Genomic DNA, 24,566 nt, shown 5'->3' on the forward strand with positions numbered 1-24,566 from the left:
ATCACAGCTTAATTACAATGGAGACCAAAAGACAAGTGGGGTGCATTGGTATGCATGGACGCAGCCAAAAGAGAAATCTTTCAATAGCTATTTTGATACCCTTGCACCCCCCCCCCCCCCAATCAGTTTGGCATGTGACAAACGACCCCGTTCAAACCCCCAAGTCATAACAGCCCATGTACTTGAAAGGGCTGAACACTTACACATCCACCACTTCATGCATACAAGTCCACCACTTCATGCATACAAGTACAGACTCACCACCAGCTATATTTACAACAGTGCACCCACCATGCGAGAAGATCAGTCCTTACATTCAGAAAATAGGGGATGTCCATGCAGTAACAAACATCCTTTGGGTGTTGGAGACAACAGCAGGATTGTTTGGCACGATGGTTCAGCAGAGACCTAGCTTCAAAAAACAATGTAGCGCTTTTCAGAGCTAACAAACAGATACATCAAGGTGTTAGGATACAGAGGTGGAGGGTACAACTGTACAGGGCAGAAGTTCCATCAGGTGGTGCAGGGACAACGCGATTGCCTAGGTGCTGAGCCTCCTTGAAGAGGTGGATTGTAGGAGCATGGGTGATTCTAAACGGGAGGAAATTCCATAGTCAGGGCAGAAGCAGATTGCTTTGTCCTCTCCTTTTTGCAGCAGATTGCAAGTCTGCACATGTTCCCGACTTCTGGTGGTGCATTGTCCAGAGATGCAGAGTAGCTGGGCAACTTGAGGGAGACTGCCTTATAGATGCAGCAAGATGGAGATTCATGGATCCAGTGAAGGTCGATGGTCCTATTTAGGTAGGCACTTGATGGGGCGTATGGCTGCATGTAGGGCATCTCATGGGTACAAGGGTGGATAACAGGAGGCCTTGTAGGAGGGCATGTACAGGTTCTCTGGAGGAGAGGTGCTTGTTGGAAGTGGAACCAGAGGGACTTGGTGCAGGTAGTGAGCTCCGGGTTGATAGTTGATAGCGAGGTTTGTACATCTAGGCGTTTGTTATGGTGAGTAGGAATTTGGTCTAAAGTGCATGCGTTACTCAACCTCTCCAAGACTGGATCAGCAAAAGGCAGGGGTGAGAGCCCATGGATGCCTTTGGAGTCAATCTTTCGGTATAGTGGTGTCATCTGTATTGTGGATGTTGTGCGTGGATAGGAGGGCTGCCAGCTGCTCCATGTATAGATTAAAGATCACTGGGGAAATGCTGGAGCCCTGAGGGACTTGATAGTGGACTGGTAGCAGAGTGTTTAAACAAACGGTTGGTGAGGTTGGACTAACCAGTGCAGGGCAAGGTCACTCATCCCCCCCCCCCCAATGCATAGATATCACCTGGCTGTCTGGGCCGAAAGCAGCCAAGGGAGTAGAAGGGTGGCTGTCGTCCACCTGTGTGGTTGCCATCTGTGCCGGGTCTGACCTCAGATTGGTAGGTTTAGAGGAGATTGTTGGCGTCAATGTGTTGCTGCAGTTGCACAGCCACCGGTCTGGATGGTCTTGCCTAGGAAGGGAAGATGGGGGAAATAGTAAACTAGGTTGTCGGATCCAGAGTGGGTTTGAGTGATTTGTCCTGTCCCTAGGGTTGGAGAGTCTTGAGTTAGGGTGTTGATCTCCAGGTAAGGAAGGAGAACCTCTGCAGGGAGGGTCTGGAGGATGGCTGCTGGGAGGCTCTTAATACAATGTATGCAGGCAGTCAGGGCTCGTGTCTAGACTGGGGTAGGTCTGTGGATGCAGAGCCGATGTCTGCTGGCGAATCTTGCCAATTGCAGTGGATTTTTCAATGGAGTCTTGTATGGCAGGGTCATGTAGTGGGTTGCAGCATGGCTCGACAACTTTGAAGAGGGCTCTGCCTTTGTTGTCGGCTTCTATGGTGTTCGGATAAGGAGGCTTTGGCTGTGATTATTTCAGTTGCTTGGAGCTCCAGGAGGATGTGGTCTTGTAACAGCACCAGGTTCTCTGGTTTCCTGTGTGTACCTGTGTGCTGACAGTTGCAGGTGTGTTGATTTCAGAGGTGTCGGCTGATTGAGTGCCTACAGTAGAGTTGAGGGAGGGAGGGAGGTTGGCGAGGCCTTCATTCCACCAGAAGTTCAATAACCTAATAACCTGTTCTTATGTCTTGACTAGTGTGGTGTGCAGGATGCTTTAAGGCATGGCCAGGTGGTCATCACAGTCAAGCGGGAGAAAAGCGCTGTTTTGGAAGGAAGGCAGTGTGATGATAAGGTTGAGGATTAACAGTCTTGTGCATTAATCTTTCTGTGAGGCAGAGCAGGTCATAGGCCTAGGAGAGTTGGTGGCATTGCTGCCTGGGAGGTTGCAGTCACCTAAATGATGTTGACGTGAAGACCTTGGGTGACCATGTCAGCAGTGAAGTCTGATGAAGGAAGTGTTGGGTGGGTCTGTAGATGAAGAAAGTGACTGGGTCCTTCGGGGAGATGAAGTGGCAGAAAGGACTTCGAAGGTGCCAATGTTGTGGACGTAAAGTCTGGTGCAGGGCCATGAGGTCTAGTGGATGACTGAGGCACCAGCCTGTCTTGTACAGCCAGTCTGTTAGACAGCCTTGTCCCCAACCAACAGCATCTAAGATGAGGGTGGAGGAGGGCATCTGCCAGTCTTGGTGATGGCATCAAGGCAGTGTGTAGTTAGAGGTCTGTTGCATGGGTGGAGGGTGAGGGGTTGCCGATTGTGGCAGAGGCTGATGTGGAGGTTGCTGCATTGCTTATTCCATGCCTTAGAGGGGCAAGGTCATGGCATTGCCTGGTGATGACTGAAGGTACATGAAACACAAGTTAGCATGTCATTACCTGTTGTCCAAGCAGGGGTTCAGGCCTCGGGTCCAGGAATTGCCCTTCACTTAAGATGTCCTGGAGAGATGCCCCAGGGGGGCGGTTAAGAGCAGAAGGGAAGAGGCAGGGCTAAGGTGGGTGGTTATTAGGCCAAAGTACCTAGATCCATGTGCTCGCCACCTGAAAAGACAATCCCTAATCCTAGCTTCAGCAGGATATCCACCTGGATACAGATTTCCATGCCTACTTCCATAACAAAGGCATGGTCCAATCAGACAAACCATTCATGGTTTTGGCTTAGGCCTTCATTGCACAAGTCTAAAACTTTGCAATGTGTGCATATGAGAAATTGGACACCCAACCAGGCATGCTCCCAATACATCAACCCCAAGTTGATAGGCACAGATGCACCAATTAATGAAGATGCACCAATTAATGAAGCAGCAATGTATTCGGCTAATGCTTAAATAGCGTAACAAATACACAAACACATGGTCCACAAAAATACATTTATTCATCAAATTCATAAGTCAACTGTACACAGTGCACTTGGTGATGGACATCTTGTAGGTATTGTCACTAGTCATCAAGCATCAACATTCCACCATCAGCAGGTCTCCAGGTTCCAAATGAAAGTCATTCACTGAATAGCTTCAGTTGTGTTCACAACTTCATTCTGGGAAAAAGAAAAAGCACAAATCAGCAAGTAAATGGTTTTTACACAGTAAGCATTTCAAGCTTCCGCTAAGATATCTTAGTCGGGGAATGGAAGGAAGGCCCACATTTTAGAGCAAACATGGATTGATGTACAGACAGACCCCAAAATAGTTGAACAGCAGATGTTAGTGTTCATGCCTTCAACACTGCAACAGGTGTCCTGAAACCCAAGGTGGGTCACGTTAAGTGGTCAAGAAGAGGTAGGTAAATGTTTTGCTCTCCTATTCCTGCTCAGTCATCCACTTGCCCAGATACATTCTCTAGAGTTTCTCAGACCAGGTCCAGGCCCTAGACTATGGCAGCAATTGGCACAGCATAAAGCTTTAGAACTGATGCCATAGCAAGCCCTGCAATGGCCATTCCTAGTTTTTCGATTATACATTGTAAATTAAAGCAACTGAAGGCATTTGGTAGTACAATTAAACTGTCCTGCCTGAGCAACTAGTTTAGTTCCGTTTGAACCTGGCACTTTTGTAAATACCTAGCATACCAACATGGATTAGAAATTAGAGTCAATCCATTTTAGATGTGTTCATTAATTCCGACTTAAACAAGTTAGCCTCTTACCCACTACATTGAGCGACTACAATATTTTGCAAGTTTGTTGGCTTCCTCACACTTGTCAAGCAATCTCAGTTCACTTATGAATTTGAAATCAATAATGCTGGTAATCAGATTAGATGGTTTCCTAGTCAGATAACTACATCAGAGACTAGATCCACAAACATCCTCTTCGCTAACATTCTACAACGATTGCATTATGACATCAATACAAGAACGTCCCTCTTCAAATCCCTTGAAATTTGTTAAGTATACCCAGATTTAAACAAGATCTTACATTTGCACTTATTCCAACTGTTAAGCATTCTAGAAAAGACTGAACTCAAGTTACAGAAATAAAATCTACTATCAAGCTATAAACGAGTGATTAGTTTCCAAATTTCACCAGAGGATTTAGAAACAATCACACCAATCCATTATTTTTAATATGATATCTGAAACATGGACCTCTCCTTTTCAATCTCTTTGGTTAAAATCCTATCCATCGCCAGATTTTTTCATCTTTACCCGACTTAAAAACGTACTTAAGTTTGACAAACTAGACATCAAGATGAAAAATAAACCAAGTACTTCAAGAGCACCAGGGCCAGATAAATTAACCAATGCAATACTAAAATCCAATTCTGAATCTTGGGCATTCGTACTGGAAGCCATCTAGTACTAGACAGCCAAAATCTCGCCATCAAGCTATAGTTATACCTATATTTAAAAAGGAGATGATCTAATCTCGACAATTATAGAGCTATAGCTTTGCTTGACGCTCCTGGAAAATTTTTCGCAAGACTTGTTCTTTGCGACTTTACAAGTTGGCTTCCTGAAAATCAATTTATGGACCAACAAAAAAAAAAAATGTAGGATTTGTACTAGGTGTCGGAACTACGAATCTTTAATTCTAACAATTAGAAACCAAGCAAATCAAGACAAATTTCCAGTTTTTGTAGCGCTCGTTGATTTTAAGCAAGCATTTTGATCGGTCTTAAGACAAATATTATGGTCCAAACTTTTTAAAGCAAATTGTCCCCTGTATATTATCTTTTTATCAATTTTATTCGAACACCTCAGAGTAAAGATGACAACTGATGGGCTTTTATCAAATCCAAATGAGACCAAGACGGGTCTGAAACAAAGCTCAATCCTTTAACTTTTACATCGACTTGAATCATGCTTTTAATTCAATTCAGTATGTTTGTTTAGAAAGCATGCATCTTATCTACAGATAAAGCTCAGCACACCTTTGGAGTTTGCAATAAAAAAATACAGCCAAATCGAATACTCATTTTTCAACATCGAACTACTACAAAGTTTAAAATTCAACTGGAAATTGGGCAACACCTCATTACTCCAGGTACATGAATTAAATATCTTGGAGTTAATTTAAATTCACATCTATCTGATCAACCATACAAAGGAGAACTGACTTCAAGAATGAGACTTTTAGTCAATTCAATTGGCATATGGTAAATTCTCACCCCAGCAAGAATATTTTACATGCAGAAAGTTGTGCCCATCATCACTTATGGGAGTCAATCCAAGGCCAACCCCAAGTCTGTCCGATGGGAAATCTTGGAGGGCATTTATTGGAAGTACATACTACCTGTGCCATCAAGTACTCCTATTGCATTAATTCGATATGAACTAGGTCTTGTGTCCCTTCAGGCATCTGTATCCGGTTGATGCTGGCAACTTATAGAAAATGTTTAATATTGCAAAATACCTCAAGAAATGTATTTCCTGTCCTGAAAAAAGCATTTCAATCTATCATATGGACCACTGCTTGAATGGAAACTAGCATGTACCTTACTAAAGGCAGCACATTTTTGTAGCTCTACTCTTAGAACTAGCGGACAAAGCAAAAATTGGAGAAAAGACTTGATAGCTACCTTTGACAAGGTTAATAGTCAAGACGGGTGCATTTCAAGCAAAATTACTTAATACACTTCTTCAATACTTATTTCTCGATCGTGTATATGCCGACTCATTCTACGATTTCGATGTGATTTACTCCCTACTAAAAGCAAACTTAACTTACCAAACTCAAGCAAAGAAATGTAGTTATTGTGAATTACCAGACTATTCAGACCACAAAACATCTTATGACTGTCAACATCTGGTCAACATGAGGACTTGATACCTTCAAAAACATTTGTCCTCCATTATCTAATGATGAATTATGGTCTTCAATGTTCGATGCTTCAAGATAGACTAATCATTGACATAGTTCAATTTAAGGGCGTTGAACATTTTTCCAATAAATAAGTAGTCTGCAGAAGTTATTTTGGCACGTACCCTTTTTGCCACAAAACTACTTCAGGATTGACCTTTTTTCACAAACTCCTTGTCTTTCACCTCCCTGTACTTGAAGGCATGCAATGTATATAAATGACAATAAGGATTGTAACAAACAGTTTGAAGCAATCAATGTCCTAATTCTCTGCAGAATTATAACTATCAAACTTATTATATCGTCACGACTTGTCTTGTTAATCAGCTAGCCTTGCAAATTGTGTGGCGTTTATATACAAATTAATTATGCAAAATGTTGAAACAGCACAAACTGAAATGTAAGTTCGACTATTGAAAGTTAATTCAACTAAACCAATATCTTATTACCTAGCTCCATTTGCACATTTGACAGTAACATGCTCTCACCACAAAGTCCGATTCTAAGCAGCTATTTTGCCTGCAAGAAGTCACCCAGTTTGATTAGGTTTCTGGTCCATTTTTTAAATGTATAGAAAGCAAGGTATTTTGGGCACACAAAAAGGGAATGACATGGGAGACCAACTTGAAGACCAGAGATTGCAGGGGGAGGTTGTAAACAACCAGGGAGGGCAGAACATAGGAACAGGATGTTGGGAGGAAGTCCCAAATTAAGAATGGCGGCGAAATTAATGCTGTAGGGTTGTCCATGAGGGTTTGGGGGGCAAAGTGCTAGGAAATATGTTCCGAAAGGAGGATGTTGAAATTTGATTTATAAACTGGAGATTGAGTAGTACATCGAGGAGGAGCATTAAAGGGTACAGCAGCAAAGGCGAGGCAAAGAAAAGGGAGGGCAGAGTGCTTGAGTAGTGGCAATGTGGCGAGCAGAGGAGGATTGTAACAAGCGTGGGGAGATTAGGGAGTGAGATGAGCCAAGCAAGTAGGTACAGTCTATTGATAGTTGAGGATAAGAAGTTTATACTCTGCTCTGTTTCATAGATAGCCAGACTTCAGACGGCAGATTGAAGAGCGTCCCGGAGGGTGTTAATATCAAGGAACTCAGTGAATCAGAAAAATTCACTAGGATTTTGCGCTAATGTGGTATCGGAGACAGGACATTGGTAGGAGATTTAATGAGGGATGAAGAGCAAACTTATAGGATAAGGGAAAAGTAGCATTATCGAGAGGAGTGGATTAGAAGAGGTGGAGCAACAGTGGGAGCCATGTGCTTCACAATGTGCAGGGACAGTGGGACACGACGGGTTAACCATGAGGAGTGAGGCAAGAATGTAATTAGGGTTGGTGGGGGGCAAAGGAAGACCTAGTAGTGGGAGGGAAGGAGAGGAGACAAGTGAGCAGGAGGGGCTAGGCGGCAAGTAGCAAGGGCAGTACGGATGGTAGAAATCTTAGACGCAAAGTAGAGTGCAGATTAGAGTGCAGGATCATTTGCAGACAGTGGAGGCGAGAATTGGAGGGATCTTGGAGGCACTTCGTTGCGAGGAGCGAGACGTAATGAGATGGGAGTCATGGCAGAGTAGTTTTGAACAGTTAGAGATCTGCGGAGTGGAGGATTTAGGAAGAGGAAGGAGCATAGACGGCAGGGTTCGTTATTATAGGCTTCTTCAGTAGATTGAAATTAGTTCACAAAAGGAGCATAGGGGTTGGTGTAGATCAGAGGGGGGGAACCTGTGCTTGGTAACAGTAGTAATGGAGCGTGGGGACAAATCAGGAGTGGATATGCAGCACAATCATGATCAGAGGCAGTGGAGAGATAGTTGCCATTTGAATGGGCGGTCAGAAGAGTGCATGTTAAGGAGAAACTTCATGTCAGTGGAGAGAGCAGCAGAGAGAAGAGTTTAAAACCCACGACAACGGAGGTGGTGTAGAGAGATATGGACCTATTGGACCAGGTGGGTGAGACAATGGCACATGGGGCAGTGATTATTAAAAATATATTCAAAAGTGTGAGAATTAGAAGATAAGGGAGTAGGAAAATAAGATGCTTAACAGTCAGTCACGTGCACTGCAGCCTAAAAGATGCTCAGTCAGTGCTAAGAGGTGACTCAACTGACTAGAGGCATCATTTCAGAACCTAGATAACTTGTGTAACATTTCAGGTAGTAATTCTCCCCATCCCACTTCCCTTTGTTCCAAGTAACCATCAGCAACCCAATCAAGAGTGGGGCATGGGGCAGAATAACCGCCAGGTATTCCTTACATATCTAGATTGCCAGGGCACCCAAACCCCTTACTCGCCAAGCACAACTCGTTCAAATTCTCCAACATTGCTCAGGACTCCATGTGCATGTTGGCTGGCTGAACATGCATTCTTACTTTTAGCTCTGCCCAAATCCCTGAGCACCTGCAACTTTACGGCTGCCCTCTTCCTTCACACTAGTTCATTCTATTCTTCCCAGCAGACTACGGTCTGGTTACCTTAGGCAGAGAGAATACTCCATTGACAAGGGGAGTCTATGCAATACAAAATAAACTAACAATATCTTCAATGCATAAAGGCCTCCCTCGTCTATTGCAGGATCAGTCTAACCCTAGAGGTATTAAAATGCCATGTGCCAAGCAAAGTGAAGAAACCACTAATGCAGAACCAGACTAGAAAAGTATTTAAGGAGCATTGGGCTATAGGAAAAGACAGATGTTTGGGTGCAGCATGTCCATTTGTAATCAACAGAAACAAGGCCTCGCAGAAAGCGCAAAAACTCAGAATAGGAAGCAGTAGCAACCATTTGGAAAACCCAGCTGACATGAACATTATACAGCCTGCTAGAAAGACGAACAAACCAGCCAATTTTGCACGCAAGGATGATGGGAAACAACCCCAATAGGCAAAGACCAAAACGAGTGTTCAGGCCAAGGCTACAGTATTCCATTGGTAATTATGGCATGATACGGTCAGCATTGAACTGAATTGAAAAGCCCACTGAATAGGGGAGTTGTGACTGCCATGAGGATTTGGCGATTCTTTGTCTCCTTGCACTCCCTATGGTGCTCTCAACCTCACCCATCTTAAACTGCTACTCCATCTCCCATCCTATCCCTCTCACCATGGCCAAAACACATCAGCACCTCCTCCGATCAGACATCCCTTTGTCGTTCCCACTCCAGACCGATGGACCCTTCATATGGTCTTGGTTCGCTCTCCCATTAATGGTGGCAGGTCCTCGTGGCCCCTTTCCACTCCTCCAAAACAATCATCAATTTCCATCTAAACGGTACATGGTCAAGGGCTCTCAGCCCAATCTCCTCGATAGGAGACTCCTGCGTCTAAATCTCCTCCCTTCCCCTGCCACTAATTCCAATACCTCTATGGCCCCTATGCCACTTACATTTACTGCCTCTGCCCACTCCGTTGATGTGCCACACCCATGCACCATTTCAAATGCAGCAACCTGCTCCACATAACTACTCAACTCTTGCTCTGCTGGCAAACATTCCTCTAACATCTGCCAGCTCCTCGAAGACCTTGACCTGGATTGCCTCATTCTCCCCGAGACATGGTTCACAGCCAGCTCGGTCACAAGTTACATTTTCTCCCTGAGGGATACAAGATCCTCTCCAAGCCAGAACTAATTGGCCTGGGTGTGGACTGGCACTAATCCTTCTGGATTGGGCGTCTGCTTCTGTCATTCATACACAGGCCTTCTTTGAAGGCCTAGGCTGCAGGCTCCCCCTGTGGCCACCATCTACAGGTCACCCTATTCCTCATAGTCTCAACTTCTCCTTGCAGAGACGCTTCCAATCCCTTGCAACCTTTGCACCCTTCACCCTTTCCATTCTACCCTCTGGTCCAGCACTCTGCTGAACATACCTTTGATGTTCTCATCTCAGACCACCCCCACGCCCTCTAACTCACACCACCCTTCAACTGATGCCCTCCCCTCTTGCCCCGCAAGAAAAGCCTACCCAAGCACCACCATCTTATTCATTCAGCCCATGAAGCAAGTGTCAGTGGACGCCTTTGCCTTTCTCTGCTCCTGCAGCTGCCTCAGTCTGAGACAGCCCTCTCTAACCTGCATCTTTCCATCGCCAACACGATGGACATCCTTGCCCCAGTCATGAGAATCCACCTGAAGCTAGTGCAACTCTTGGTTAAGACTTAGACCTCACTGCCCTGAAACGCAAGAGCAGGGTAGCTGAGAGGAAGTGGAGTGCCTTGAGCGCCTCCAAACTAGCCTGCTCAGAGGCAATACAGACTGTCCTAGCCAAGAGGGTACATAGCAAGCCCACATCTGCAGCCTCCAACAGGGCCCAACTCAGATGACCAATCCTACTTCAGTCTCCACCTCTACAGTTTTCTCCCAGGACCTCTGTACAGCTCTGGTATCATTTCACCACTAAACTCCAGGACTCCACTCTACCTCTGACCTCATTTGGGACCCTGTCCTCTTTTCCTAGTACACCACCACCAGATGTCTTTAAACCAGTCTGATCTATGAAAGGGTCATCCGAACAGGTGCTCCCTGCTCATCTAGGACCACATTACCACCCTCACTCCAGCCTTATCACTCGACATCCATTCCCCAAGCACTTGTGCACCACCTCCTAAAAAAAGCTGATCTTATCACCCAATCTCCTTTCCTGGAAAAGCTGTCCATATCCCAGCTTACCCTCCACAATGAATCTGTTGGCGGCCTCCACGATCATCTGACTGGCTTAGAGCAGCCAGGGGTATGGAAACTGCTCTCCTGAACACCAGTGAAGATCGGTTCTCTAACCGACTCCAACTCTCCCTTGGTCATCCTCCTTGACCTTTCCTATGCTTTTAACATGGTAAATCCTGCCACTGATCGACTCCTGGCGTAGCCAACCTTCCTGGACTGCGCCTTCCAAGTCCAACTTGGGTGCCTTCCCCAGAGCTCCATCCCCTCACCATGGCTCTTCAATGTCTATCTGGCCCCTTCGGCCCACCTGATCGCCACCTTTTCTTCCGATTGTTATGCAGACAACTCTGCTCTTTCAGCCTCCTCACTCATTCGACTATCCCAGATTCAGGATTGGTGCACCTCAAACTTTCTTTGCCTTAATGCCTCTAAGACAGATACTCTTGGGACCTCCACTCTTTGCCCCTGCAACTAATCCAGACCATGCAAGAATTAGCCTTCGGACCATCTCTCCAGCCCCAACATCTCCATTGGCTCCGGTGGATGCAAGGATCAAGTTCAAGACACTGCATCATCCACAAGGGGGTTCAGGGGCCGAGGCCCACACTACATTCACTTTCTTCTAGAGCCCTCAGATCAGTTCTCCAACAGGGAGGATCAGATGCTTCTCCAGCCAGGGTGTCACATCCCTCTCCCCTGCAGGTGCACCCCACTTGATCCAGACCACCTAAATTCCGGAAGCAGCTCAAGACCCTCTTCTCTGCCTTCTCTTGCTCCCTGACCGGTCTGCTGCACCTACTGGTTGCTTGGTACCCCCTGATCTTACCAGGCTCCTCCACGACCAGTCGTTCTTTGCACTTCCTCCTGGCCTACCACACACTTGGGGCACAGCCTCCTTGCACTTACCAAGTGGCACACTGCCCTGATCATGCAACCTCCCCCATCCTACCTTGCACTTCTTGTTGTCGCACTTGCATGACCCGAACAACGAGGCCTAGTAGGATAGTCTTGTCCTCTGTTCAGACTAGAAACACTTGCATACAGGCGTATCGTCCCAGATGAAGGCAAACTGCAAAAGGACAATTACACATGATGCAAAGGCTCACCTTGTTCTTCACAAGAAGATAGCCCAGTTAGAAGCTGAGCAGTTCCCCTGCCAATGTGCATGGGGTGGAGTTGTTCTAGGCGATAGATTGTAACCCATATAAGGGGTAGTTACAGGTAATACGAAATGCAGTTATCTGGCATGCACTAGGAAAGGGTAAACTTAATCTATGGGGGTGCAGTAAAAGCCGTCAGGCAACTAATAACTGTTTTGAGGCAGTGAGAACAGTCATGGTGGACCTTGTAACTGAAATCTGCAAAACAAATAAGTCAGAAAGACCTGTAGAGCGGCAGAAACATGTGTTCAATTAAGGCAGATTAACTGCTGCAGTGTCAAGGAATCTGGTCAAAACTTCTAACTACAATTTTGCATCAAACAGCTTTTGTGGTGTGTGTGAAGCAATGTTGCACCATTTCATGTGAAACTGAATAGAGTGACTCATGTCACAGTTTAGGCTTCACATATGCAACATTTTTTACAAGACTTTAAAGGAAACCTAGGGCGCAGGGGCCAAGGAGTGGATATCCCCAAAAAAGTTCCTCATAAGGTTTCACATGGTATTAAACTAGGCAAGTATCAAGATAGAGAGAAACACCTCAAGAGGATAGCCCTTACCTTGAGTATGGCTATTAGAACGCCTACATAAGGTCCCTCAACTTCAGTGTAGAATGACAGACATTGAAAAGGTGACAGTCCCCGAATATATGTTAGTTGGGATAGCTGGGCAATTGTCCAATTTGTGACACTTGTCATAGGGGAACTCAGAGGCTCTATGGGATAAGGGCTACACAATAAAAATAGTGAGCCTAAAAAGTGTAACGTAATTAACAAAGACCATATTTCAGAAACTAAATGAGAATGGATTGGTGGATCCCAGATCGGGATCATTTTGAAGAATGTAGAGATGGAAACAGGCCTTCAGCCAATTATCTCTTGGAATACCAGAGGGTGCCGCTCTTTCCTACACAAGGATGGGAAAGTTAGTATGGACAACCGATCTGCCTTCCAGGAGATGTGGTACCATACTGATTGATGGCTTTAACATTTAGTGGAGGTATGGACGACTGGTGGAAGACTTGGTGACAAATGCCCAGTGACTAGTATAAAAATGGCTGTGCCCTTTATTTTAAGTGCCACCATAGGAAATGGGGCAACATCCCCAGTGACTAAATGTATGCTCACGACCAGAAGGGGGGGGTAAGGTTGTAAGTAGATTCAGTGGGGTAATTCATAATGGATATTATTGAAAGTTGGACGATGGAATCTATCAAATCGGAAACCATGTTAGTGGGCAACTTTAATTCTTACTGTGAAGAGGCTACATAATTCTTACTGTGAAGAGGCTACATAATTCTTACTGTGAAGAGGGTACATACGATGGAAAAACGATTGTGGGGTTTTTGAGGTAGAGCCGCAGTCCCCCCCCCCCCCCCCCCGGCCCCGTGATCTTAAATTCCTCTTCACAAGTAACCAATGGGATCAGAAAAGCTTCAGAATTGGGCTCATCGTACCCAGATAATTTAGAGTGAAAAAACAAGCAACTTGGACAAATGGAAAATTAGGCCATCAAATAAATTGTTTGCTAGCAGTGTTATATGCCAACAAGTGAACACAACTCATCCCCTTAAATGATCACACTGCTTTAACTTTGCAAAACCATCCAATTATTATTTTTTTTTTAAATACCATGAATATCCAGAGCATAGCAGGAGGAAAGACTGAAAGATAAATGATCAATATACTAGAGAGGAGCTCGCCTCAAATGGTCTAGAAGTGGCGAGTGATTGCATGACTGCATAAGACGAAATAAGCAAAGTAACAAAGGATCAGTGGAAGGAGGGAAAAGATTGCCACCACATGGATGAATTTCAAAAATTGGCTTAAAGCCCAGAACCATGAAAATAATGCCAATTGGGGGGAAAACCTTCAGACTATGCAAATGACTCGTAATGTTTGGTATTTGTATACACAACACCCAATAAAGGAAGACAAAGATGTAAATGAAGAGTGGAGGAATCAAATATGTATCCATTTATTATAGGGAGCACAAGACCCGTGGGATAAAAAGTTTTGGGCTAGTAGTAAAGCAATATTCCCTTTTGATCTGGCTGATATCCTTAAAATAATTAACATATTAAGCGCCCCAGTGCTGGATGGGCTAGCAAATGCTGTTCATGAAATCCAAATAAACGTGCCCATGTGCTTCTCCGGTGGTTTACTCCTAGTGCTAATCCAGTGAACTGTAAAGCAATACTAGCACCCATTTGTAAAATAAAAAAATTGGAAAGAACCAGTCCTAGTAACACCCGACTGCTAGCCATGGCTGACAAGCTGCAAGATTTTCTGTACCCGGTTGGAACGTCATAGATTGATCAGGAAGAAAGATCTATTATGCCCACAGCAAACTGGTTTCAGACAAGGTCACAGTATCCTAGATAACATGACAACATTGAACCATACCATATCACGGATATGATCCGTAGGAAAGATACCAACGTCCTTGTGCTTTATCGATTACTCCAGAGCCTTTGACTGTAGATAGGGATAGACGCGAGTAAGTTGGCGAATTGGGAAGTTTGCCCTACTACTATATTTTCTAAAAACCATGTACTCTGAAACAGTTACTATCTGGATAAGGAGGGATTACTTCCCCCTGCTGTTAAATATGGGTTTGAAACCAGGCTGTGTTACATCTCCCATCCTATAGAACCTCCATGTGGCTGACATGAGGGGGAACCCTGGAACGTCGGGGATATTTCCATTAGTTGGATGTATGCAGATACTACAATCATCTGGTTTGCAGAGAATGCCGAATGCCATGTACCTATATGCAAAAGATTAGCAATGCAAACAAAACTAAGCTCATGGTGTTTGGAGGACGTATCGCTTTAAGTGGAAGATAATTTAGAAGTAGTTATTTATCCCCATTTAGGAATTTCCATTATGAATAATACTCCGAAGACCTACAACAAAAAGTAACAGAGTTGGTGTTATGAGATAAGGGGGCCATTCAGAAGGCTTCCTTGAAATAGAACAGTAGCATTGTACCAGGCGCATTATATGCATGAGACACTGAGGCCAGAAATATTACTGACCTGGATAAATTAGAGGGCAAACTTTGTAGACCAGTTTTGAGCTTGCCAATGGCTGTTCCAATAGAAGCCATTAATGCAAATTGGGTCTGAAGTAGGTATACGAAATAAACACAAAGGCTGCGGAATGGGATGCAGCCAATAACCTGGCTAGACTGTCTAAGAACGTTATTTGTATACAGCTTGCAGGGGTAACATATCCACACCCCAAAAATATTTAACAATAAAGAATTCTCCAGATTTATCATCTTTCTCCACTTTAACATTGTGCCATGAGTATTTGGGGGCTTGGTCACTTGTCCCCCATGCTGCTTAGGCCAAAAGGAGGTAGAGCCGATTAGGCACCTTCACAGCATGCAACTGTGCAGGAATGGTATTACAAGGCCTATAAGGCGTTAGTAGGTGACCTTAGAATGATAATTACAGACAATTTGGTCTGCTAACTACATGGCAGAATCTCAGGTATGTGGGAGTGGCATAATATATGCAAGAAAATAACCTTTAGAAATAGTGCTAGGGTAGACTTCCATGTTATTGCATCGCATGGAAAATCTCACCCTAAAGTTATAGTCAACCGCTTCCCCTCGACCTTGTTAAATGAAGCTGTGTACACCCAATGGAGATATGGAGTGCAAGATATCGTAACGGCATTATATGTTTTATTTAAAAACCTTTATCATGTAGGAAATGTATTGCATAATTGTGCATTGAATGGTTTAATAGTATAAAGTTTTAATTAACCAATAGCACTAAAATAAATAAGTTAGACCAAGGGGAGCATTCAAATAAAACTAGGCAATGCAATGAAAGCTACCAATGCCTTCACTACCACATGAAATATGCCATGACACCAACGGGAGTAATTTAATGCACATGTAGATTTACACATAAGGTATCAATACTAACGAACATGGGTAGAGCCTCTCAATTTGTACATGAACACAGCAAAAACATTCACAAGCCAAATGCCTAGTTAAGCAGGATTAAGGAAGCACTGAAAGTCTCAGAAGTAGCTAGTGCATAATGGCGAGATGGCACTGATCTAGCTCTCGCCCCGTCAGGGTGTATCAACTGCCCAGGTGTGCTTCCTCGGTTGCTGGATACATCTGCAATGGGAGGGGGCGGGATGGAGTGTTTAGGCAGAAGGAAGTGAGTTCGTGGTATGGAGAGAAAAGAGCACGAGTGCCTTGATGTGCTGATGGCAGCTTCAGAAAACCAGTCACGGAGCATTGGTGTGTTTCTTGTTGGTAGATGTGTTGAGGTAGGACCGAGCATGGTGCTTTGTGGGTACATGTTGGGTGATGTGTGGGTGTGGTAGGGTTGTATTTAGTTCAGAGGTTAGCAAGTAGAGAATATTGGTTGGGGAAAGTATGCAGACTATTTGTAGTACTGTTAAACGCAACAAGTGTCCTACCCCAAAATACAGTGCAACACCTTTCCTATCCCCCAAATAGAGCCATGGCGGACACTAACCCCCCCCCCCTCCAACAATGCATATTGGGGCAGCAGGTTTCCACCCACGAAACAGCTGTTAACACATTTCCCATCCCCGAAAATGCATCCAAGTGCGACATTTCCTACCCCCTCCCCCCCCCCCCCCCCCCAAGAGTACAGCCAAGTGCAACACATTTCCTACCCCAAAACTGCTGGAGCACATAGATGGCTCCCAAAGGCCAGAAGGGGAGCCTAAATTGCTGGCTTAAATTCTGTACTCCAAGGATTGCTGACAGCTCTGCCCACCATCTGCCGACCCGCTGTCTCTGCCATATCTAAACTGTTCATAGTAGCGTAACAGAGTTTTACCATCGGATCTTTTGAAATGCTACCTGTATTTCAGGTATCCGTTTGGCCAGTTCCTCCACATCATCCCATTTATATTCATATCTGGCCATGACCGTTGGCAATTCTTGCAGCATAGAGGTTACCATGCGTCTACTCTCCTTGTCTGATACACGGTAACTGCTGCAGGTAGATTTGCTCACTTGCATGGATAGCTACCACTAGAGAGCCTAGCATAGGCCAACATGGTATGTGGGTGAGGGTTTACATATTTTCCTGCTTGAATGATGCAGGCTAAAACTACAGAAGCAAGTAGAGGTATACAGTGAGAAGTCATTCGTCGGATCTTCTGCCATTACCCCCAAAACACTGCTGCTCTAGTGACTAGGTCGATGTGGCTAGTCATCTGGAGAGGCCCTTGTTAAAAAAAAAAAATTATATATATAAAAATAAAAAAAAAAAAACACAATCTTGTGGTCACCTTGCCTTTTTTACAGGACTTTCCCCTGAAGTGGGGCAGATTCCATTTGGTCTGGTCATGAATCTCCAGGGAACATTTTAGTCAGTCTCCAAAATCTTTTTTGACGTTGAGCGGCGTCGGCATAAATGTATCAGTCTAGCCATCTTACTGCAGCATGGCATTTACTGGGCATAAAGGAAAATGCAGATATGTTTTGTTTAGACTGAACTACATGTTTTTCCCAGTTGGACAGGGTCTCTTATTGCGACATGGCAAAGCCAACAGGATTATGGGGGTATACTACCACATATTTGCAGAGCCAATGTCAGATTCTTATTGTTTATTAGGACTCTTTGCAAAGCAAACTTGTTATGTTGATTGATGAAGCCAGCATGGAAGTATGGGCACAGCCAGTGTGAAAATGATGCGGATGAAATAATCAGGAAATTCCACAGTGCACTATTGGACACATCTACCGTATTCTAGCATGAGAGTCATCCTAACATGCTGTATAATGCACGATTTCAATCCAATAGTTACAAAACCTTCCAAACCACGCTGGGTTGGCTATGCTCGGTCTCTCTGTAATGGGTGCAAAATCTTTAGAACCCCACAAAACAAAAACTACCACAGGCAAAAAAAGGGCAGAAGAAATTACTTGTGTTCACTACCAATTCTAACCATCTAACTTTGATTGACGCAGAGCAAATCCTGCCACATTTGCTGCAAGGCAATACATGACGCTAAAGATATCTGCTACAAGACGCTAAGACCTGGTACAACAGCAAATGAAGTCAAGGCCACCATGATGCAATCAGGGATAAAATAAATATGGCATATTAAAGAAACCAGGTCCCATTAAGGTCCACCTAAAATAATCACATATTAGCAGGCAGAGCCCACCCATAACAGGTGCACACAAGAGGTCATGAACATCCATCATAAGTCACTTGTCACTCCCGTTTTACAAGATCAGGAGAACGACTGCGTTTAGATAAGCCCGTGGTACTTGTTGCCCAGGGCCTTCTTTAGCAGATCCCATACGGAGATATACATTATCGTTGTCCCCATTGCTTAAAATGGAGCAACGTGACATTCTAGTGGCAGAATGAACAGTACCTCAAAAGCAGCTCCCCAGTCAAGCTATGCACCAGCTTATACATTTGGACAGAAATTCATAGATCAAACACGTACAGCTGAACTGAGTTCATTGTGGCATTGGTGTAATGCATCTTCCAAGAAGAACACGACCTAACTGGTCACAGACTAGTTAGTCAAGTTCCTTTAGTAGCACATACATTCGGTATGCACAAGACCTACATCGTCTCTGCCAAATTGAACTTACTTGATAGCAATTGTGCACTCCTACAGTAACGAGCGGGTTATTCATACCCAAAGAACAAAATGATCAACAATACAGCATTTTATGTGCTAAATTAGTGAGATACGGTCTGTAAAGGGTTGCCTGCACGAAAGGAGACATTGCCTTGAAACATCTGTGCAATTGGTGCTCTGCAGGGTCCCATATATTTCATGCTGACCTCGTGTGCAGTGTAAGGAGAAGTCGAGAACCATTCAGAACCCAATTGTTAGTCTCCATCTCAAATTAAGAACCGAGTATTTTTTAGCAGCAGGCGGCTCAATTGGCAACTTTAGACGGACAAGACGTCCCTTAACTTAACTGCAACTTGGGACCACGATAAAAAGTACCACTTTCAGAGGTTGGGACATAAACGGACATCCAGCCAGAGTAAGGAATGTTCTAGTCCACCGCAAAATGTTTTTCGCGATTAGCACCTTGAATACGGATACCATTTTGCGGGTATGGTTTGCAGTCGCACATGTCTGGAGAGATTCCAGGCATGGCCGCGGTCCAGGCCTTGTGCAGAGGGGTATGGGCTGAAGTTGGAGGTTGAATAAAAGGAGTGGATTGGGAACCAAGAAGAGGCCCTGGAAAAATGGCCCCATATAACACATTCAGCAAGCCAACACGTTTCCTATGGGGAAATTAATACAACAAGAGGCCCAGGGTGCAGAGGCCTACCAGGAAATCTCCAATTTCCCTACAGGACAGTCCAGCCCTGGTGAGGGACCCAGGGGAAACGTGACATGTGGCACCAGCACAACGATCACTGCCGGAGGCGTGCAGGGGCTGGAATGGAGTTATTTGCAAATCCTTGCTGCACTGCTAGCCTCCCGATTGACAGTTCCTCACGCCGAGGTGTCACTATTATAATAGTCAAAATCGACGGGACGACAGATCCGGAGACAATAGTGCCAAAGACTAGATCGCACTGTTGACTCACTCAGCGAAAACCTGTTAACTTTGTGTGTTCGGTGTAAAAATAAAGCCAGCGACTAAGCAGAGTGGATGGCGTTTCAGGCACTGGACAAATTCTGGGACTTCATTTCACCAAAATACCATGAGGTAGCGAACTGATCCATCACAACTCTTGACCTCTGATGCCATCACAGGAAGAGATGTGACCCCTACCCAGGAATGACAACAGGAAGCGATGGAACACGCACCCCTTGACAGGAAGTTGCATAGCATTGTTCCCAAGTACACTACAAAAATATGGTTACGATATAGAAAGGACCACCAGGACCACCATATCTATCATTAATATCAGTGTGTACAGTCTTATATTACCACAAGCAGACGTCCAAGGCCAAATGATAACCCTGTGTCATTTATCAACAACCGAGGGAGGAAAAAACCTTGCTGGGATTTGACCCTGCAGATCACATCGCAGCTGTGAGCTCTCAACCCCACTGAGCTATCTTACCACCTATAGTAAAATAGGCAACTTCACGAATACCACTCTGTAGTAGATACCATTACAGCAGGCCAGTTCATCTGCAGGTCTGGTGCAAAGTTGGCCACATGCCAAGCATGTGGGGGGGGGATCTACTTTACAGGCTTCGTGGGTAAAATACATTGTAAGGGTTCATAGCTCTGGAAAAGCCATGCACTCACATGGCACACTGTACTGCCCAAACATCCTGAACGTCATGCCATGGAGACATTATAAACCATTAAATGTGGCACAATGAAATCAACGGTCACTTTATGCGCTATGGGCAAACATTTGTACACAAGTTTTTAGGCACAAGAATTATGGGGACACCAAGATTAATGTCTTGTGATGATCATAACAGGCACTGGCAGAAAAAGCCTGCTATAATTGCAATGTGCGAAAAGCAAAATACATAGTCCTTAAATTGATGCTTATTCTTGCTTTTTTTAACAATCAGTGCCTCACCCCTTGAAGTGTGCATGAAATAAATCTTTAGTCAAGCAATTATTGTACAGAATTCGATTGGTTACTCCTATTTCGGGTCACTGCTCAAACTAAACAGAAAACCATCCACCTGAAACAACGCATTTAAACAGTCACCAAAAACAGCAGTGCTTTGCTTCCCCCCCATCACATGAGTGGCAAGCATTGGAAAACTGCAACCCAAAAACGGCCCTGCATTTTATTTCATCTGAATACTCAAATGGCATGTTTTACTTTTAATTCACACGAGGGGAAAGGATTTCAACATTACAACCCGACAGCTTTTGCTGTCCATTTCATTTGAACAGCAGCCCTTGAAACACTTATGCTTGCACACTTGTGAAAAAGAAAATGACAGGATAGCTCTGCTTGCACAAAATGTCAGGGAAATATGCTGGGGCGGGGAGGCTTGACTAAGCAATATACAACGTTTCCACCCACAAGATTTCAAAGCTCTGCTTGCCACTGGAAGTCGCACCTACTAGTATCGGCCTGCAAGGACATGTGATGTACTCAAGTTGTTATAATTCCTTGCTCTGCCAGACTTTAAGGCATGGGCTCAGGGATTTCAAGGAAAGCAAGTGTGGCTAAAACGGCGCCCTTTCCTACACCCAAGAACAAAGTAACTTCAAAGGGGACATCAAAATCTCTGGTCACCGGCTATGTGGGGGAATGCGCCTCTCCACCAGCAGGGGACAGATCCTCCCAATTGACATTGAAGATAGATTTGCAGCAATTTTTATGCTGTTTTTTCCAGGCGGTTTTAAAGAGCTAAAGTGCATTTTTGGGACTCAAATAAGACTAGTTTCTGGCTGCTCGGATGCTATATGACATCACTGGGCAAACTAGTGGAAGAGATTTCCAGACCGTGTCATGTTCAGGGTAGACAATAAAGGACACATTGAGATGAAACACGTGTCGAGCAACCCCAGCATACATGCATGTAACCACCAGCTTAGTCACAGAACTAGGAATTCAAGTAGGCTTTGTGATCGTGTACAAAGTTGTCAAATATATAATTACACTTTTGGAATATACACCAACCTATAATGAAAATAACAGATCATGCAGTGTTCAGAATTGTGAGGTGACAACTTGAACGGAATTGCAGGATTCTCTATATTGATCCTTTCCAAAAGGAATAAAGTATCATCCAGATCATTTTGTAACTTGGCCAACAATTTGCACTAAGATTGAAGTGAATTACTGCTGTACTCTATTAGCCCCATTGAAAAGGAATAAGTGGTTGGAGAGCTAGTATGCAAGATGTAGGCCGAGTAGTATTTAGGACAAGGTATTTTAATCACCAGCTGTGCGACCAAGTGCCAGCAATTAGCAAATCTACAGCATTACATTGCAAATTGCAATGCGATATACTTGCCATTGTGCAAAACAAAATAAGCAGTTTCAGACAAGGTTACTGGTCAACTGACAGACGAGGCCAAACAGGAAGAGAACTAGTCACTAAAGCTTAAAACATTGTCTGCAACAAACGAGCACACTGGTTTAAACCAGAAAGCAAATGGAAAAACAGGCGATCTAATTGGGGTGGTTAAGTAGGGCAGGTTGCAACTCCCTATAACCCAACATGTGAAGCTACCAAGTCACTACAGCCTGCATATTCTGATCGCTGGTTTTAAAAGTATGTACAGTGCTTCCCCCTTTACCTGGCCTCCATCAGTCCTCTAGTCCACAAGGAGGCCATCGCAACCACAATTTCGCCACACAGCTTTCAGGTGACAAGCGTTTTAAAATCTTACCATGTGAGCAGAGCCTGCTTCTTGGAGGTTAACCTTGTAGTAGTGCAATGGTTTTTCAAACATTTTCTTTAGGTTGCCCCTGCTGCTCAGAAAAGTAATTTACCATTTGAAAAGGCCCAGTATACTGCCAGTTCTGTAACAGAAACTGGCCTTTTGAAGTTTACTGTATGCCCTGCTCTTCCACCAACTGAATCCACTCAACACCCCTCTGTACACCACAATACCTTCAAACCAAACGAACATGCATTCTGAAGGAGTTCAGCACATACCCGTTGAGCTAAGCTTGCGCTCTCGATCACCATTAGACATTGCCTCTGGAACACCATTGGCCAGGTCTTCATCTACTGTACTGCCATCTCTTACTTGGACTCCATTTACCATGTCACCGTTCACTGCAGCCTCGCCATTAGGCCCAACCTTTAAAACAGTTAGTGCACACAGTAAAAAAATAACCAGCACCAACATTACCTATGCAAATCCAGACTAACACGAGGCAGATGCATGACCCAATCAGCTCAGAAAGAAATTAGATTCAATCCACTTTACGACCAAGCCACCTTTCTCTGCTGCCAGTCTTAATTTTCCATGTCAGCCATAGCCGTCAGTATCCAAGAGCTGGTGAAGCTTTAAGGGTTAAAGGAATAGTGTGCAAAAAATATTGTCCCAACAGATGGGCAATAATGAAACGTGCATTAAACATGTTCTCATGTAAGCTTTTGAGCAAACGAGGCTCAAAACGTTTACATGGGAGCATCCATTTTGGTATTTCAGGCAGCCTCCTCAGCTCATGTTAAGCTCCGCCCTGGCTGCACTAAAGCATCAAAAGCACCCTACTGGGAGTTTTTGCTTACTGCAGCAAGAGCAGTGCTTTACATGAGCTTGGGAGGCTGCCTGCACTCATTTTCAGTGCTCCCCAATCCCAGCGAAGCACAGATAATGAAAGTGAAAAAAAGCAAAGGCGCGGCAATCACAACTACAACATTGTATTTCTGACTGCAGCGGTTGTATTTCTAAATGCTGCGGTTTTCTTACCATGTTTCTTGGGCTCCAGGAAACTAGAAAGAAAACCGCAGCCTATTTAAATACGTGTGGCTTCAGCTTTGAGTCTCCTGGGCTCCCGACTCAAAGCTGAAGCCACAGCAAACAAATACGTTATACATTCTGCAGTTTCATTTCAACTTAGAAAGAACCACAGCATTTATTTTGCAGTGCTTTAAAAAAAAAAAAAATTAAATGTAAAGCACTTAACAGCAGCAGGTTGTGTTAATCTATGCTCTCCGGCAATAATGAAGCACAAGCCAACTGCTGGTAGCTTATGCATTACAGCTGGCTGGCTTTTGCTTCATTAGGGCTGCAAGGGAAGAAATTAGCATAGGAGGCTCATCCATTTCACAAAATGGACGCCTCCTAGTGCTTGAAATGTTTGAGCCTCATTTGCTCAAAGCTCTGTATTTTTGATTATGGGCCATGTTTTTTAGCCAATAAAATTTGAGAGCACGATCCCTTTAACTTACCCATAGGATACACACCCACAAGATCTCCCTCACAGGTCCACACCCTCAAAGCTTTACCCAACGGGCACCTAGAGCCAGAATATCCTCCTGCCCACATAAGTGACAAAAGTTCCTCTCTGTACCTAACCAGCGAGACATCACAATCCTTTTTGAACTTGGTAAGCTGCTCCAAAACCTTTGGGTTAGGACCAGCACAGTCTTTATACATTTAAATTTACACTACACCTTGCTAGCAGGTTGGAGGAAGGTACTTGGCGAAGATAAAAAGGTTCACATTCGAGTAAAAGCCCATAACTCCAACAATGTAGGCTTGCAGTTGAATTGGAGTCCTATTCAAGCACAAGAGGCTGCAATCCAAAACTCATGGAAATGAATAGTTTGGCTAAATCAGTGTTGTGGGACGACTCGAAGGAACTTCTCCCCAAGGGGGAGCCCCTCCCTGTGAGGTTTGTAGGTGAGCCCGCTCTGCAAAACCCTCCCTAGGGGTGGAGCCTTTCCCCTAGGGGACACGACTCCCATTCCTGTGAGGAACTACCAAAGCCAAGGCATATCAGGGACTGTCTCCCATACACAATACTTCCAATTATTGACTTGAAGGAAGAGAATATGCCATGTACAAGAGAAAGAGCATCTTTAAGTGAAATCCTAGAGGTAGATGTTCCCACCTGAATGAGAAGGCAATGGGGTGGTTGGGGGGA

General features: G+C 44.4%; 1 protein-coding gene across 1 annotated transcript in view; it reads right to left on the bottom strand.

The window, feature by feature from the left end:
- Positions 1 to 3,273: 3,273 nt before the first annotated feature.
- Positions 3,274 to 24,566, bottom strand: part of LOC138529960 (uncharacterized) — a 37,599-nt gene continuing 16,306 nt past the window's right edge. The window contains exons 6-7 of the mRNA XM_069640911.1: positions 22,624 to 22,771; positions 3,274 to 3,454 (exon numbers count right to left, since the gene is read on the bottom strand). Coding sequence (XP_069497012.1) covers positions 3,450 to 3,454; positions 22,624 to 22,771 — 153 coding nt within the window. The 3' untranslated portion in view covers positions 3,274 to 3,449. The remainder of the gene's footprint in view (positions 3,455 to 22,623; positions 22,772 to 24,566) is intronic.

Source organism: Ambystoma mexicanum, chromosome 1p (genome assembly GCF_040938575.1).
Source record: "Ambystoma mexicanum isolate Mex_15411 chromosome 1p, UKY_AmexF1_1, whole genome shotgun sequence".
NCBI lineage: Eukaryota > Metazoa > Chordata > Amphibia > Caudata > Ambystomatidae > Ambystoma > Ambystoma mexicanum.